Source organism: Diabrotica undecimpunctata, chromosome 6, assembly GCF_040954645.1.
Source record: "Diabrotica undecimpunctata isolate CICGRU chromosome 6, icDiaUnde3, whole genome shotgun sequence".
Lineage (NCBI taxonomy): Eukaryota > Metazoa > Arthropoda > Insecta > Coleoptera > Chrysomelidae > Diabrotica > Diabrotica undecimpunctata.
The window spans coordinates 106,356,028-106,375,577 of record NC_092808.1 but is presented as its reverse complement, the minus strand read 5'-3'; the positions used below and the strand labels follow the sequence as shown (position 1 = coordinate 106,375,577).

General features: G+C 33.9%; 1 protein-coding gene across 1 annotated transcript in view; it reads left to right on the top strand.

Moving 5' to 3' along the window:
- Positions 1 to 19,550, top strand: part of Grip91 (gamma-tubulin complex component 3) — a 64,956-nt gene that overhangs the window by 25,590 nt on the left and 19,816 nt on the right. Inside the window, exons 5-7 of the mRNA XM_072535063.1 lie at positions 3,514 to 3,827; positions 7,940 to 8,128; positions 18,346 to 18,658. Of these exons, the coding sequence (XP_072391164.1) occupies positions 3,514 to 3,827; positions 7,940 to 8,128; positions 18,346 to 18,658 (816 nt within the window). The remainder of the gene's footprint in view (positions 1 to 3,513; positions 3,828 to 7,939; positions 8,129 to 18,345; positions 18,659 to 19,550) is intronic.

Here is a 19,550-nt window from a genome sequence, read left to right as displayed (position 1 = left end):
ACTCACTTAAGCATGGGTGTATGTTACCTGAAGTAAAATCTAATTAAAATATTAAACATCATATAATATTATAAACATCATGTACATTCTTCGGTAACATTTTTCAATTTAAAGGGTTTTTACCCAAATATTTTGGTGGCTCAGGCATGTTAACCTGTAAGTATAACCATTTTATTGTTTTTAACCTTAGTCAAAATTTTAAACCACGTTTGTTGTAACTAAATGGTTTATACTTATTTTAGGCATTTTAACCTGATGATGGAACAGTTGTTCCGAAAACGTTCGTGCTTGTAATGTTGCCCTTTTAAGGGTTTTTATAAAATAAAATATACCCACATACAAAGACTAACCTCTTTTGTTATACGTGGTATACAGCCAGCTACAGGAATTATTTTCCTTGTGGATTTTGAATAAAATATACTACATAAGTTGTTAACAAATGTAATGGTTGTCTATAGAATGAAATATGTGACCAGAGAAAAAAATATTTTAATATTTATCAAAATCTACATATCGTTAGGACAAGACATAACTTCGTGTATCATACGCCTGGAAAAACAAGGACAAAATAGGTAAAGTCCAAATCGACAAAAGTCAAAAGATCAAAATAAAGTCAAAATTGGTAAAGATTTGAGTCCTAAGTAGATTTGACAAATAATCGTAAAAAAGTTTCACCATAAAAAAATGAAATTTTTGACGATAATAGGATTGATACTCTGAGAGGACTACGAAAATGGAGCTCTCCTGTCAGTACCTATCATTCCTATACAAGTCATTCCTAGCCTCCCTCGGTGCCTAGTTCCTAGCAAGAAGTTGCACTTCATAACCAACCAACACTAAAGTATCAAATCACTACCTCAATTGACGGTAACATTTCAAACTATCAACATAAACTGAACCAAAATTATAATTCGAAAAAGTTTTCTCAGAACAAGGGTCACTTGCACGTATTCGAAACGATACAAATTAGAGTATGTTTCAACTGTAGTGGTGGAAATTTCTAGGAACAGTAAAGCCTCACCAAACAATGCAGTGGCGTTCCAAAAAATACTTATGATTTAAATCAAATTGTTAAAGATAGGTCCACACCATTTATTAAACAATGATATTAGATTATATTTTTGGCAATATTTTTACTTTATTTTAATACATATTATTCTAATATATCACATACATATATTGTCTGTATGTGAACCCATAGATACGTATTACAGATTACAGTATTAATAAATATTAATTACAAATATTGTTTTAACTTTAAAACCTTCATTATTTATATTATTACTCACTTAAACGTCACAAAGTTAAATAGAAGAATATACGAAATGATTGTAATAAAGTAAAAAAATAATACATACATACAGGACAGTTTGGAAAACTTATATTCACATAGGTTACATAGGTACATCGTTATGTTAAATTATATTATGCACTTTCATAATCAGATGCACTCTCATCGTCACTAGAATCATTTAAATCGATCCTTAATTCTTCAGTAATTACATCTATGCGACGTTCACTTTCCAAATACTTATCTTCAACCTTCAACATGTTCACACACTTTCTTCCAGTTATCTACGGTCACTCTAGCAAATTCCTGTTCCACCAACACTTTTACGCCTTCTAACTTAAAATAATCGTTTTGTTTTGCAACTTCATTTTTTATTTGCGCCCAAACCATTTCTATAGGGTTCAAGTCTGGATGATATGGCAGATGTTTTAAAGAAACATGTCCACATTCTTGCAGCACTTTGTTAAATTTATATTGAATATGATCTTGTTTGTGTCGTTTGATGATTTCGTACAATTGCGGTTTTAACATTGACGTTACAAATGGTAAATTTTTTTCTGTCAACCAAGATATCATATCCATTTTTTTAGAAGTACTTATGGGTGCTTTATTAATTTGTACATTATAATATAACACATTATCAGTAACAACAACAGATCCAACAGGCAAATTCGGGATTAACTGTTCTTTCATCAATTTTTGATAATTTTCTGAATTCATATCATCATGATAATCTCTTGTCTTAGCTCCTGACTTAAAAATCAAAAGGGCATTCTGTATGAAACCCATCTCCCCACCACCATGTACGATAACCAACCTACTTCCTTTTGAAATGTTTTTGAACAATCCTTTGCCACTGTCATCTGTCCAGCTATTTGGCGTAGTGTGTCCTGCATGTACATAGGTTTCATCAACATATACCATTGACTTACCTTCGCTTCTGTAATATTTAATTTTGTCCAAATATTTAATGCGTAGAGCACATATCATTCCGTTCAATTAATAAACGTCGATTATCTCTCGTTTTCTTCCATTTAAATCCCAAATCTTTCACAATTCTGTAGAGAGAAGTCACACTTCCAGTCCACTCGTACACCTCTTCAAGCCTTTTCTGCAAAAGCTTCAATGATTCACGACAACGTTCAGTCTCATGAAAACGATGAAAGGTATTTCTAATTAACTGTTTGTCATACTCCCTCAAGTCTGTCACGGTTGATTTCCTTTTAGCAAGTGTTGTAGCTGGAAATTTTAGTGTATCATTTGACTCTGCGTTTGTTACGCTTGTTGAATGATCCTTTCTACTGTACGTAAAGATACTCCAGTAGCTTCACTCACACGTTGTTTAATACTGGTTCGATTATCTTCAGGAAATAGTATTTGCATATATTTAAATACATTGCAAACTATTCCTTTGGATTCTGGTGTCAATCTAATCTGTTTACTCGTACTACACTTAACCATTTCCATTCTAAAATAGTTCTAACACGCGTGGTAGCACCTTTCTTGTTGAGATTCTACAACATAATGAGACTAAATTACAAACTCGTTTGAAATTCAGTGACTAGAAATTCTTGGAAATAATTCTTATCAGTTCTTTGTATGTTCTTAACGAGTCGTTAAGGAGTCATTAATAATGACTTTATAATTACGGTTTTAAGGTTACTGATAATAAATTAGAAATTAACTTTTACCAAACTTTATACAGTATCAATTAGTAAAGATGGTATTATAACAAACAATAAGTTTGGTATCTATAAAACAATCTATGTACAATCAAACTCCATTTATTATTTAAGTGAGTAATAATTTTGTAATTGGTGTGATTTCAAATAATTTAATTTGTTTAATATTGCAACGCTACTGCATGGGCCTGATCATAGATATTCTATTGTCTGCGCGATTAACTATTTCGTGGAAGGGCTCGCCACTCGATTTGAAATAAGCTGTAATAATCTCTCTAGACATAGTATTGCAAATACAGGCCAGTAATAGAAAAATTTAGCATGCCACAATATGAGATGCTCTGCAAAATGAAATACATTTTTGTTAAATAGAATCAATCTTCTTATCATTTACGTTCTTATCTATTTCTTTTTTCAGAACCGCCTTTGTGATTAATAAAAGACGCTTTCAGTCTTATATACTTTTAATCACCATTTATACAATTTTTTCTAATTTTATATATTTTAGGTTTTTGATAGGTTAATTTCATTTCATTTTAGGTTCGTCAGCAGTAACGGAACAGGATTTACTATTAGACGTTATGTATTCATTCCAAGGCATCGAAGGAAAGTTTCTTAGAAAAGAACCGGGTGGTATGGGTTTCACAATAGATCCTAAGGCCTGTAAACATCTAACACCGTTTCAAAAAGGAATTCTCGAACGGTTAACGGGAACGAGCTTCCTTCATAATCAGTTAAAAAGGTATTGTGAAGAGAATGAAAAACAAAGAGGAATCATCTCTCAAGCGTTGATAGCAACCCTAAGCGATGAATTATCTGAATATTATAAAACTGTTGCTTTATTACAAGCTGGTGTAAGTAAACTTATTGTGAATGTATATATTTTGTCTTTCGTCTTTAATATCGAGTATACTATCGGTTTTCCTTGAATAACACAAATTTTTGTTTAGCTCATAGTCTTGAATACTCAACGTGCTGGTTAAACTTCCTTCCATGTCAGTAGTTTATTGGATTCATAGTTCACTCAAGCCAGATGTTATTCAAACACGTTGGAGTCGGGTCGGTTGGTGTTTAAGTATTACGGTTGGAGATAGGGTCTCGCGGCTCGGTGACGCTAATTTAATTTTTTCTACCGGAAAGCGTTAAGACACTAGAAAACTAACATATACAGCGGTAATATTTTATTAGGACAAATAAATTTCAGAATTAAATCTATAAACAGAATAGCAACTTACATCAAAGTTGTTTGTTTAATTTAAAACGACAGGTTGGAAAAACCATGAGTAAGTATTTTAGATAACGCAACTATATACAGTGTGACCTATTTAGATTGCAGACACCTTTATAATATTTTGGAGTTTCTAACTAATTTTAACTATTTTTTTTAAATGTCATTTAATAAAAGATCTATCTACTGCGGGTCATAATTTAAAATGTTTACTCGGATTTCCAGTGCATCCTACGATACTTTTCCTTAGTCAAAAGTGGAGCATTTTTATTAGTAATTTTTTTAATAAAAAATTCCTACGATACTACATTTAGAGTGGCTTCAATGAGCTGTGAAAAAATGTCATTTAAATATACATATTAATAACTAATTTATGACAACTTAAAATTTTAACACTCACTAAGCTATGAGTCACCAAAGAATACACTGTATAAACATACTGTCATGGAAACTTAACTTTAGTTTAAATTCTAGTTGCCTCTACCAATCCACTATCAGCCTAGAGGCCAGCTAGGTCACCGTGGCCTTTTCAATTCTGATGGGTCTACCCAAATTTTTTTAATGTATTTTTGGCTGCTGATTACGAATTTCGAGAGTGAATTTCGATCCGAGTGGTCAAACAATAGTTATAAACAATTTAATTGTTTATACGGCCCTAGCTCGTAAACTAAAAGAGATAAAAGAATTTTAAAATTTGGTAAATTCTTTGTTTGATAACTTCCCAGAAAAAGATTTGGTGCTCTGTTCATTACACTAGGACCGTGAAGCAATGGTTAAATAAAAATTTTCCAAACTGTTGGGTTGACTGTGACTGTGACGAAATAGCCCATCTCCGATGCGTCACAATTCTTAGAAGGATAAATCTAGAAAACTCAGGAGTTGGCGGATAAGATATAATCCTATAATATAAATTCGAACCGCTTGTTTTATTTAATCTCACTACAATGGTATCCGGTGTGAGATTTGGTGTGAGAAAATAAATTCAGCAGTGACTTTTGAAAAAGACTTTTGAACTTTTGAAAAGTAATGTTCGTCGGGAACATCCGCGTAATTCGGTAGTGATCATTGTAAAAAAAGGACATTTAAAAAATACGTGTGTGCCTGACCAAAAATGCTGCTAGTACAACTTTCAGTAAAACAGTTGCGTGAGCAACTAGAAGAACGCAGATGAAGACTGCAGTGGGTCCAAGAAGATCCTTCAAGAACGACTGAAGAATGTTCTTAACAAGAATGGAGATGACCCAGAGACATTCCATTTTCAATCAGCAGAAGAAGCAATTTTAATAAAGATACAAGAGACTTCTTTAAAAAATGATAATAAATTTGAAAACGTCTCGCAAATGATTGAAGAATCTTCTAGAAAAAATGATGATAAATTAGAGAACGTTTCAAAAGATTCGATGAAACATTCAAAAATGTATTTAGAAGATTCGTCGAGACTTCACAAATTATTAAAGAAGTAGCTAGACAAAACGACGAGAAACTCGAAAAGGTTTCTAGAAGATTCGACGAAGTATGTACTTAGAACAATGAGAAATTTGAAGAAGTCTCTAAAACATTCGATCAGATACAGAAAAATGTAAATAACGTAGAAGAGAAGATCAAACAATTCGAGACCATGATAACTAATACGAAAGTGCTACCACCAGTTAATGCAGTAGTTCTAGATCCGGTAGTGAAAGAAGAATCACCTAGAGGCGAAACGACACATATGCGATTCAAATTGCCACCATTTGATGGAAAGTCTTCTTGGTCCATATACCTTAAACAATTTGAAGCTATTGCGACAGCCAATCATTGGACAGAACAAGAAAAATCTGTTTTCTTTTGCTGCTTTACGAGGTGATGCAGCGGATATCCTAAGATCGATTCCTAAGGGTCAAGAAAAATGTTACCAGACCTATTTCACTCGACTAGACAAACGTTACGGAGATGCCCATCTACAACAAGTCTACAAAGTACAAATAAGAAGTAGAATTCAACGAGCAAGTGAGAGTTTGCAAGAATTTGAAGCAGATGTTGCTCGTATAGCGCTGTTGGCTTATCCAGAGGCACCAGACAACATATTGGAAGAAATTGCTGTAGATACCTTCATCAATGGGTTGAGAGACAATGAACTACAGAAAGCTTTACGACTAGCAAAACCGAAAGTTTTAGATGAAGCGCTCGAAATTGCCATAGAACACGAGACAGCTAGTCGAGCCTCACGGAACTATCGAGTACGAACCTCTAAAGAGAGCAACGAACAAAACGATAAACGTCTGGAGGAATTCGTAAGAAAAGTAGTTCGTAACATTATGCCGAAGAGACTCGAAACCAGATGTTGGAATAGTGGCGACGTAGGTCACATTCGCCGTAAATTGTAAGAAAATAATACAACAGTCAGAAACTTAGAACAGATCGAACACTGGGCTGAAGAAAGTCATTCAAATGCTGATGCTCAGTCAAGACGGCCATACAGTGCAAATCGTAATCATTGTCTTGAATTAGAAGAACGACTTTGCCCCGTGAGACGAACCACCGTCATTAATGATCAATGGCAGCCTCAACAGCTACAAGACGACCAAGCAGATGATCCATGTATAAAAAGAATATTGGATTGGATGCGTCGAGGTGAAACACCTTCTTGGAAAGATATCAGTGCATGTAGTCCCGAAGTCAAGTGTTACTGGAGCCAATGGAATTGCCTAGTGCTAAAAGGTAATCTTCTGTATAGAACTTTTGAGAACGATGATGGTACAAAAAACTAAGCTTCAGTTGATTGTACCTAAAAGTAAAGTGTCAGAAGTATTGCGTCAGTTGCATGACGGTGCATCAGGTGGACACTTTGGTATTACGAAGACTTTGCAAAGGGTTCGGGAACGGACCTTTTTTTAGTGTTCAGTATAACGTCTCTCTAGCCCACTGTGTTGCCCAAAATCTTGAGATGACTAAAGGAATCTCATCTGTATTCTATAAGAAGTTCGGTCGTTTGGACGAGTTAAAAAACCAGCAGCCTAAAGTTGGAAGATTACTGAGATTAGAAGATTGTCCTCGATCTTTGCTGTATATGGTTACCAGGAAGACGTATACAGACAGGGCAAGCTACGAGGATATATGGCGTGCTCTAACCAATTTGAAGAAAATCCTGTGCAATTATGACATCAAGAATTTGGCCTTACCCAAGATAGGCCATGCACTAGAAAATCTAGATTGGAAGATTGTCAAAAGCTTTGTGCTATTGTGATACCTGTTTTAGCTCCAATGAAGTTAATTTGTATCTTTGCCAAAAATTGTATTTTATTGGAAGCATTACATTTCGTTCTTTATCTGATTTTAGAAGTCTGTTACTTGATTTCCTTCTCATAGTTCTTCCATGTCTTCAATCTTTTTCTTCTAAAAACCAGCCATGCTTGACTCTTTCTGTCGAATTATTTTTGCGCATTCTTCATCATACCATGCTTATCTCTTTCTCTAATAACTGTACCTCTTAGTTCGTTCGCAGCCCATTTTACTCTTTGCTTTAGTTTTTCCCAAAAAGATTCCACTTTTATGGAGTTAGCATTTTCCTTTTGATAAAAAAATTCTCTGAACATTCTTTCCGATTTTGATGTCTGATCTAGTTACTATGAAGTTGGATCCAAAACTTTGCCAAATATGGTATTTATCGAGAATACCCAAAAATATATTTTTGAAAATTGTTATTGAATCAAATAAGTAGTACGAATTTTTTACAATCTGTTTATTATTTTTTCACAGATAAGCAAACAAGCAACTTGCGAAAACTCTGAAATGACTCTAAAAAGATCTTTGTACGTAATGTATGATTCTCGTACAAAGTTTGAATGGTTGGCCTACATATCAGAACAATGCAGCGATAAGAAAGGTGGTGCTCTTATAACAGCCATCCATGGTTTCCTTCAACATGGTTCAAAATGCGCTAGGGAGGTAAGATACTGTTTTTGCTTATGATTATTAAATTGTTCTAGGCTTTAGTATCGACAGTAGAGTTAAATTTGTAGTGTTTAGTTGATCTTTAGTACCCTTTCAGACGAAGCGACTGGTGTCGGACACCGGTGTCCGCCACCGCGTTAATCAGCCACGCAAACGAAACACCGGTGGCTGACACCGATTATAAGCCCATCGGTTTAAACATGAATCTCCGTAAAATAACATTAGCGACAATCAATCAATCAATCAGTTTATAACGTTCTACGCCGTCTGCTGATTTCCAGTCTCCATTTATCTCGGTCGTTCCAAAGGGTTTCTTCAACTCCCCTCTCCCTTAAGCCTTTATCGATTCTTTCTCTCCAACTTAATCTCGGTCTACCTTGCTTTCTTCTTCCCTGTGGTGTCCAGTTCAATACTTTCTTTGGTATTTTGTGTTCATCCATTCTTTGGACGTGTCCATACCATCTTAGTTGATTTATTCTGATGTCCTCTGTTATATCGTGCTTAACACCCATAATTTCTCGTATTCTTTCGTTTCTAACTCTGTCTAATCTTGATTTTTCAGCCGCTCTTCTCCGGAAGTCCATTTCTGTTATTTCTAACGCTTTTAAGTTTTTTCCTTTCAGTGGCCGTACCTCACTTTCATATGTAACAATGCTTTTTATAATTCTGTTATAGATTTTGTGTTTGTTTTCTTTGGAGATTGTTTTGTCCCGCAGTACACTGTTTAATTGCCTAATGGCTTGTCTCTCCTGGTTATTTCTATGTTTAATTTCTTCGTCTAATTTGCCATCGTTGGTTATTTGCATACCTAAATAGTTGTATTTTTGACAGTGATTTATTTCTCGCTGTTTTTCTTCCAAGAGTAGATTTTGTTGAATTCCCCCAATACACATGTATTCAGTTTTCTCTATGGGTAGCCCCATAGTTCGTATTCTTCGATGATAAGTTCACGGGTCATATATTCGAGGTCTTCATAGTCTTGGGCCATCACTATTCTGGTCGTCTGCAAAACTCAATGTGTACAATAATGCGTCGTTTAGAGGAATTCCCATGTTTCTTTCAAAGTAGGAGACACGCAGCATCCTTGTTTGAGTCCTTTGCTGATAGTGAAACCCTTGGATGCCTCCTGACCTTTCTTTATTTTACTCGTGTTATTCTTATAGAGGTCTTGAACAGCCTTGATTACGGTTACACTAATATTTGTTTTCTCGAGAGCTTTCCAGAGTTTTTGTTGTGGCACACTATCATAAGCTTTTTTAAGGTCCACGTAGAGGAGATGTATTGGTTGATTTCGTGCTACTTTTTTTTTCGATTAGCATCTTCCATTCACTTTTTGATGACTTTCCCGTTAACTCTCGAGATGGTACTAAGGACTGCGATTCCTCAATAATTGTCACATACATCTTTAATTCCCTTCTTATGTATTGTCGTAATAAACGATGTCCTCCACTCCTCCGGTGTACTCTCTCCGTTAATACATTTTTGGTAAAGGCTGGCTAGCTGCTTATATAATTTGCTTGTACCGTACTTGAGTAGCTCAGGTGGGATATTGCCAGGGCCTGGTGATTTTCTATTCTTTAATGTCTGGCATACTCGTGCTACCTACTTATTTGCCGTCAATCCTAATTGGGGAAGATACTATATGTACTTGCACCTCTGATTGTGTTTGAAGTGTTTGCAAATATTCTGCCCTTTTTTCCGCCAGTAGATTTGCGAAGAATTCGTCCCATTTATCTAGGCTGATCGGTGAGATGATGTCTTTAGTCTTATCTTTTTATAGAGATCGAAGTATTTTCCAGCTTTTGGTGCTTCTGATACCCCCAAGTAAGTGTTTATTCTGGAGCAGTTTCTTTCCCCGCTTTCGTTTTTCTTCTTAGTTATCGCACCTCGTACGTTCGTTTGGGCTGTTCGATATTCGTTTTTAATTTGATCAGTATTTATATTTAAGTGTTTGTGGTATTTATCTCGTTTTCTTTATTTTTTCTTCGATTTCTTCATCCCACCAATATGGCTTTCTTCGTTTGGTTTTTTCATATTTACCCAGGGCTGCTTCTGCTGCACTTTTCAGACATTGTTTTGTGTAATTGTAATGGTGCTTAACACTATCAAAGTTTTCTTGTAAGAGCTTTTCATCGAGTCGCTTTTTGTACAGTGCGTTTGTGCTTTCATGGTTGAGGATATCTAAGTTGTATTTGGTTTCTATTGTTTTTTGCTCTTGTTCCTCGTTGTGTTCTTTTTTCTTGGCTAGTCGTATGGGCATTATTTTAACCTTTACTAGGTAGTAGTCGCTTCCACATCTGCTTCCTCTAAACGCTCTTACGTCTTGTATATTGAGTTGCGTATTTTGTCGGGCGATCACATAGTCTATAATGGATATCAAATTTCTTGATTGTTGGATCCAAGTGAATTTATGTATTTCTCGGTGCTGGAAAAAGCCATTAAGTATTCTCAGGTTGTTTTGTTCACATATGTTGATAAGTCTATCTCCATTGTCATTTCTAGTATCTTCTCCGATATGACCAACTATTTTATCTTTAACTTTAAAGACTGGATAAAAATTAGCGACAAATGTATTGTTAATAATTCGACGGCGATGAAGGATGAGGAGATAAATAAGGAAAAGTTAATATCAAAATTTTAAAAATATTTCTTAAATTTTGATATTACTCTTTCCCATGCATTTCTTTTACCAATTTTATCTTTATATTGCTAACTGGTTTCTCTTCAAGAGCAGTTATAAAATCTTCGGTTTTGAACTCCACATTAACTTCCATACTTATTAACATTTAACAAATTATTGAAACAAAAGTGAAAACAAAAACACTGCTAAAAACAAAGCGGTGTCCGGTGGCTAGCCTTGTTTAGATATTTTCTAATTCGCGCTCTTTGATTGTGTTAATAATCTCACATTCCTTGCTTATTCTACGTAGGACCTCAACATTAGTCACTCGATCTACCCATGAAATTCTTAAGATGCGTGTGTAATAGTGTACTATTATACGGCGTGGAAGCTTGGACGTTAACAGTCAGCTCGTTACGACGTTTAGAGAGCTTTGAGATGTGGGTATTTCGTCGTGTGCTGAAAATTCCATGGACCGACCGCGTTAGAAATGAAGAAGTTTTAAGGCGTATGAATAGAGAACGTGAACTCACAGAAATTGTCAAGAAGCGTAAAACGTCTTATCTTGGACACATATTTAGACACGACAGGTATAACTTCCTTCAGCTTATTATAGAAGGGAAAATAGAAGGCAGACGCGGCCCGGGTAGACGACAAATGACCTGGCTGCGCAACATCAAAGATTATCCAGGATTAAACTTTGAAAGTTTAATAAGGAAAGCCCAAAATAGGGAAGACTGCAGAGGTCATCGCCAACCTTCGCTAAGAAGACGGCACCTAAAGAAGAAGAGAAGAGCGTGTGTAATACTACATCTCGAAGGCCTCGAGCATTTTTAAAGAAGCGTCAGAAAGTATCCAGGCCTCTACTCCATATAATAACTTAATACATAGCGTCTGATCATAGAGATTATCTTACTTTTTCTATGCCTTGTTTTATTTCAGTCGAGTGGTCCCATTGGCTGTTTTTGTTGGTACCAAGGTATGTGTAGCTGTTTACCCGGTCAATTGGTTGTCGGTTAACCAAAAGCCGTGTACGAGGGTTGTCTTTTAGTTTTGCGTATAGCCATAAGACAAAAAATATATAAGTACTTTATTGCTTTTCAAAATATGTCCCTCCAAGATCGATACACGTTTGCATACGTTCAAACCAATTGGTAAAATAGTTATTCCAGTCTTTAGTTGACACCTGCAAAATCGCTGTTTTAAAGACATCGATGGCTTCTTCTGGCGACTGTAATCGCTGCCCAAGCACTGAATTGTTGATATTTGGGAACGTAAAGAAGTTGTTGGGACTTAGGTCGGGTCTATACGGTGGATTGTTTAACAATTCGATGTTTGGAAGCTCCAAAATCTCTATTGTTTTTTGGGCAGTGTGAGCACTTGCATTGTCTTGATGTAGGATGATTCGATGTTTTGTGTTGCTTTGTCGGAGTTTCGCGATAACTTATGGTAAACAAACGGTTATATACCAATCAGAAGTAATGTAACAGAAGTATATACCTGATGATGTAATAAATTTAGCAAAAAATGTGCATATTTACGAAAAAGGTGATAATATGTTACACTTTTCCTGCAAAAATGTAATAAGATGAATGTTACAAACTGACATATCACGTTGTTTATGATATTATTTTTGTTATGTTACTGGGTTATACAATAAACAAACGTTGTCGAAATAAAATATTTTAGATTTGAGAATATGTTCTTTATTGAAAAAGTGTAACTATAACAACCAATATTAGAATTACAAGGCGAAATTAAAGTGCAATAATTAAAACTATTTCTTAAAGTTATTTAATAATGCGTAAAAGCTTAAATTCTAAACGAACTAATTTCATTAAATTACGAATTTTTTTTTGCTTATTGGCTTTGGCTTGGAACCTTTAGCCACGTAATTACATATGAATATTAGTATTCATTCATACAGGATTGTACAAGGAGGACACTTTTCACGCTCAGGGATTCATCAGAGCGGCTTTATTTTAACAAACAAGACATAAACCACGGTTAGGTAGGTGGGCAACATATATGGTAAACATACAAAGGAAATGTTCATGCATACGATCAATTTTACACTCATACCTTTAATTTAATTTTTACAAGAAATATCATAATGATTTTAAAATTTTTTATATTGTCTTCACTTAATAGAAGATTTACGTTTAATGGTGTACTTAGACCCTCTTTTTTCAATTCTTTTAGCAGCCACGTGCTTGTATTACGATGTAGTGGGCAGTTGAAAAATATGTGATTTAAATCAGCTATACTAGTTCCACATTCACATCGGTCTGTGGGGAGAACTCCTATTTTCTGTAGATGTTTCGGAAAACATCCATGATCTACTTTTAATCTTAAGACAGTTGACACTGTGTTTCTGCTTAGTGTAACATGTTTGTAAAATTGTTTTACAGCTACTGTTGGTTGTAATTTGTATAAATTAGTGCCTGTGCTGTCACCAAACTGAATCCATCGTCTGTCCCATTTAAATTTAATATGTTGTTTGATATAGGCAAGTAGATCACATGTGTTGAATTCTTCTATCGCCATATGTGGGTGCTGTAATGGATTTTTAGCTATAGAATCAGCAATAGTATTGCCAAAAATATCTGAGTGTCCCTTAACCCATACAAATTTAACACCATATGGATCTGATAGTTTTAGTAACTGTTGAAAAATTTCTAATATGAATATATTGCTATTGATTGTGAATTTATAGTTTTGTAAGGAGTGTAATACTGACAGTGAATCACTGCATATGACAATTTGTCCACTGGTTTTCACTGCACAATTAATATATATATATATATATATATATATATATATATATATATATATATATATATATATATATACAGTATACTCTCTCTATAACGAACACGGTTATTACGAGTTTTCGCTTATAAACAGGTACATTAGATGTAACGTGAAATTTCTATTGAACTATAAGCCCCTATAGCGAGGTAAATTTGCTTATAACGAGAGAAAATAAGATTGAAAAACGTGTTTTTTTACGTTTTGGCTCGACCGTAACTATAAATAAATACCCTTTTTAAGTGCCGTCCGCAATAAACTTCTTACAATTTATGATTCTTAGTCGGAAATATACAATTTATGATTCACAAGTGTCATTGTAGGGGTTTGACCATTCACACCTAATAATATAGGTCCTAAATAGACAAGATGCGGAAAGTGTTTTAAAGGTTGTCAGAAACTTTATCCAAAGAAAAAACGCAAATAAAGGAGCATAAAACTGTTTCACATCTTTAGAAAATATGATAGATAGAATACTGGACAATTTAAAGCAGTTAAAAATTACAGATTCTTCCAATTGCAAACGCAGTAGTTTATGTTATTCTTGAAAATACGTTTTATACAGATTTACAGAATATAGATTTTTTGGTTTTAACGTATATCATTGACAATAAAAGTAAACAACTCTTTTTTATTTTAATGTATTTCATTGACAATAAAAGTAAACAACTTTTTTTTTAAAAAGCCATTCAAACAATATTTATTAGCATCTTATATTGCTCCGAATGGCTTCACTATAGAAAGTTAATGTTTTAGAAAACTACATATTCATATGTATGCACAGTATTATTGTTGTTGGATATAACGAGATCCGCTTATAACGAGGTAATTAGTCTGCCATTTCAGTTCTCGTTATAGAGGGAGTCTACTATATATATATATATATATATATATATATATATATATATATATATATATATATATATAGCACATGCTTCAGCAGAAAAGATGCTGTATTGATTATTTAAAATAAAAGATTTTTTAATCTTCATTTTTGGTACAAAGTAAGCACTGGTTGTACATGTTGGTGATTTTGACCCGTTTGTATAGATCACAATATGGTCTGAATAGCCACTTAAGATTTCTTTGTGAGTAGTGTAACAAAATTCGTTTTGGTATTTAGGAATAATAATATTTGTAGCTAGAACACTTGTTAGATGTGGTATATTCAACGATTCCCAAATTACGAAAATGTAACACTTAAAATATTGTTTTTGTCAAAGTAAGCAAAAACACGTGACTTTTAAAACTACAACGATTCATAAAATGGCCTGTGTTATCTTGGAATTCATCATCATCATCACGTAGCCCTGGGTGGGTCTTGGCTGACTGTACAACTTTTTTCCAATTATATCTTGGAATTAGGTTTTTGTTAACCAAATCCATGAGATCCACTTTTTCTTATCGGGCATACCTGGTTTTGCGCTGTATGCATCTCTCAATTCCAAATTGTTGCCCTTTTTCTTTTTATTAATACCTATAGCTTTCTGATATTTTTGTCAGCGCATGAATTTTTAAAAACTATAGCATCGGATTGGCTTTTTTTAAGTTGAATCACCTTTAAACCTGCTAGTTTTACTGTCTCATTATTTTCATCTTTCAGCAAAGAAAAGTTCATTTGATTGCATAAACTCTTCAAGTCAAAAAAATCGGCGAAACACATTTCATTAACATGGAAGGGCTCTCTTTTCTTCCTTGCAGCCTTTACGGCACCAATAAATGCGTCAGGTTTATACATAGGGCCGGATCTTAAATGAAGTTTAATTTCTCTTTTAATTTGAGAATGAGCCGAATCTCCCTCGTTTTGGGTGTGCCCTTTTATCAAATATTTATGCGTTACTGAGTTAAGATTTTCAATTGTTTTACTGCGTATAGATCATCGAGCAAAAAGACAGAAGAGGGAATGTAAAGGTAGTGGGGCAAAAATATTGTTAGACGGGAAGTGCTATTTTGAGAGGCCACATTAAACAAGGAAAGAGAGTCACTTTCCTTGTTTAAGAAATCAAATTTAGTTGGGTTATGTTATTGTTTGTCCCAACTGCTACATGAAAGCTTAGTATATTGAAGTTTTTTAAGAATTGTGGCACATTTTAGACTATTATCGTTATTATTTAATTAAAACTTTCTCGTCTAAGACTCATTCTGAAAAATATTTTATAGCTACTTTAAGTTTGGCGCCTTTGCATTCCCGGATATGTCCTCCATATTAAGAGGCAACTTTTATGAATTTTGGTCTCCTTTTCATAACGATTAGATTCCCTTTTGTCTTTTTGCTCGATGGTATAGATACATACAGATCATAAATTTATTTTTTTGCTGGCCTGCGCAATTATCCGAATAAAATACAATGTCCAAATTGTTGGATGTTTCTGAAACTTTCTTAAGGTACTTGTAAACACATGTACCGATTTCATTCACACCTCTATGGGCGTTTGACTCATCCAAAACATAGCTTTCAACACAGTTATTCTGAATGTTGTATATGGTTAAATTAAAAATATTCAATTTCGATTTATAGTAGAAGACCGAGATCTCCCCTTTGGAGCATTGGAACACTGCTTGCAAGTCATACACTGCGACCAGAATTTTATTGTCTTTTTTACCATTTCCTTTCTCTATAGGTGAGAGAACTTTTTCACTTTGATGTGTTTCGTATTTTTCTTTTATTTGTTGTTTCTCTTCCTCGGTGCTATTTTTATAACCTTCACACACATCACACAAGTCTTTTTTAGGAACAAAAATGATATGTTGAAATCTTGAGCAAATATACGGTAGAATATCACATATGTGGCAAAAGGTACATTTAGTGATTTACCAGCATACCATTACCAGATAGACCAGCAACTTCATGTAGAGTCTTACGTTGCCATGTTATCAAATCCACTGGTAACTTTAACATCTTAATACATAAGATAGTATAATGTTAACCTACAACTTTGAACGGGTTTTTACCCAGATATTTAGTGGCTTTAAACATGTATACCTAGACACTGATGATGGAATATGGATTCCGAAAACGTTCTGTCTTTATGACATAGCCCGATTGGGTTTTTAATTATATACAGCTACAGAAATTTAGTTTCCTTGTGGAATTTACACTTTGTAACATAGTCTCTGTGTAGGTCGGTAATCGCTTTGCTGCCATCAATGTAATACCTTTTGAGTTGGCTCTTATGTAATGAGATTAAATTTTTGGTATTGATTCTATAAATTTTTTAACGCCATGTTTAATGCTTTCATCTAACGTCATATCTATTTTCATGACGTCCTCGATTATCTTTCATTGCTGAAATGTTGCTGTTTCTATTTTTCTTCTTTAAGGCCGTCTTAATAGGTCGGTTATTAATTTGCTTTTTTTGGAATATTTTTAAAAAATAGTTTACACACTCTAGTCTTTACACCAGCAACAGTTAAAAAGAAAGCTTTGTTATTGTCACGACAAAGTGCAACGTTATTCTTTAAATAATTGCAAACGCTCCTCTGTGATATTTGACCGACATTTGAAAGCACATTTTTCTCTGCAAGGTGGTTTTAATGTACGTTCTGGAATGGTTTTCTTTGCCTTTAGTGTTTGATAAGATTTTCCACTATTTCTCAGTTTCTTTATTACATTGTTTGCCAATTATCTTCTTGTATTCGTCTTTTTTTCCTATTTTATTTAGACTACAATCTGAATTTGTTAACTTCTGTTAAGAGGCGGTGTTATTTTTTCCTTATCAGACGGTTCACTTTGTATTGATATAAGGTTATTAAGTATCATTTCATAGTCTTCCCTAGGTAGCAGATTCACACTTTCACATAAAATATTGTCATGATTTATTGTGCTAACAGGTAAATCATCTTCGTCAGAACAAGAAGCATTTCTTCGATTACGATGTCTTAGTTCTACATCTTTATAGTCTGGGTCTTTCACGGAGTCGTCGGTATCTGTAAAGAAAATTATGGTTAGAATATTATCAGAATTAGGTAAAAAAATGAAATGCTTTTGATTACATTGAAAAGAATATTATTAGAATTAGGTGAAAAAATGAAATGCTTTTGATTACATTGATATGAACATTAATTGAATACATAAAATTACCTTCACTGAAAGAGCTACTACTTGATGAGCTGGTTGACGAGTCACTAGACGAACTACTGCTAGTCGAATTACAACGACTACGATTCGGAACTGTTAAGTCCGTGTTTAAAAGTTAAAATTGCACGTAATTTTCCAGACCGTAGTTAAATATAGGTATTTGAAGTATCTGAAGTTCGGGTGATGTTAAGAATGGAAAAAATCAATTAGTGATAAAATTCTTTTCAAAGGAAGATTTAACATTGACCAAAATTGATTTGCAGCAATGTGTGTGGTGACGATCAATTTTCCTCATGAAGCAGTGCACGACGTGAAGTTGAAACGTGGCCGTGGAATTATCCAAGATGATCCACGTTAAGGACATCCAAAAACTGCAACCACTCTTGAAATTATCGACAAAGTGCATGATATAGAAATATCGGCGTAAGGATAATCAAAGGAACGTGTTGATTACAGCTTGCACTAGAGTTGAATTTTTTTTAACTTCTTTATTCGGAAATCTGTCCATGTAGACAATAAGCGTTTGTTCTGACATTATTAACTTGTACAGTGTACCATTGGGTATAATATAAATTTAGCTTAGCTGACATATTTTATTGGTTATTATGGTATTATTAATTAGTAATTTTTTATTTTATGTTTTATTTAATCTGATTCTGGTATTGCAGTGTTATGCGCTCATTTATTTACACATTTTTGTAGGTTTCTGAAACAGTTTTAAAATCAGTTTGCAAACCATTATATGTCATGTTGTCACGATGGTTGCTTGACGGGGAAATCAATGATCCTTATAATGAATTTTTCATAGAAGCTAAAACGATAAAAACTGCAGAACGGTTATGGCACGACAAATACAATGTACGGCAGTCTATGGTACCGTCTTTTATAACTATGGGTCAAGCCAAAAAGATTCTAGCTGCTGGAAAAAGTATAAATTTTTTGAGGCAGATATGTAAAGATGGTGGCCAATTGCCTGGAAGAGAATCTCTACAAAAATTATTTAAAAATAGCACAGGTAATATTAGTCAAATGTATTTACTGAAAATTATAAGTTACTATGAATATTATATTGTAATTTGTACTCAAAACTTCCTAGATCTAAATTACTTGATAGTACATTTTCGTATTAACTGAGTCCCCCTGCAAATTCGCAACGACTTAATAAGGTTTCTTCCACTTTTTTGAGGTTAGCTCCAATACTTGATTCTAAACAAATTGCATTGCTGCATTCCACAGTGGTCCTTTCACAGTGCTTAATTGCTGTGTAGTTTCAAACCTAAGGTACAGATTTATTTTCATGAAAACTTGATCATCAAAATTTTGTATTGGATTAGCAAACATCTATAGATTAATACAAATAAATTACAAAGTAAAAGCCACAAATATGAAGATGACCTCGCACATATGACGTGTTCCGAATCATCAAAGAAATCTGGGAAACTCCCAGAAACATAGTATTATTCTTCATTGTGCTAATGCCAGCTCATGCACGTATCAAACAAACGTTCATCGTTGATGTTTCTTAAACGTATGTAGAATACAAAAAAAAAATTAAATAATTAAGAAACAAAGTTTTTATTGGTTTTGTCTCGTATTCATATTTTTAGTGCCAGGTAATATCTTAGATCCAGATATATAATTTTTTTACCTATATATAGAATCTTGTGTTAACTGCAAAAACAATATATAATTTAAAATGATAGATTAGAGTGAGTTGTACAGAGTCCATTCTGTATCTGCAATGAGACCTAAAATGTTGCTAATAGAAATCTGTTTCCCCTTAAATATCAACTACTTATTTCCAGACTACTGGAACTAAGAAAAAAATTCGATTTCTTTGCAGAAGTTGCTCTACTCCAATACCAACTTTACTCATACACCTACACAAAAAATGATAGATATATTTA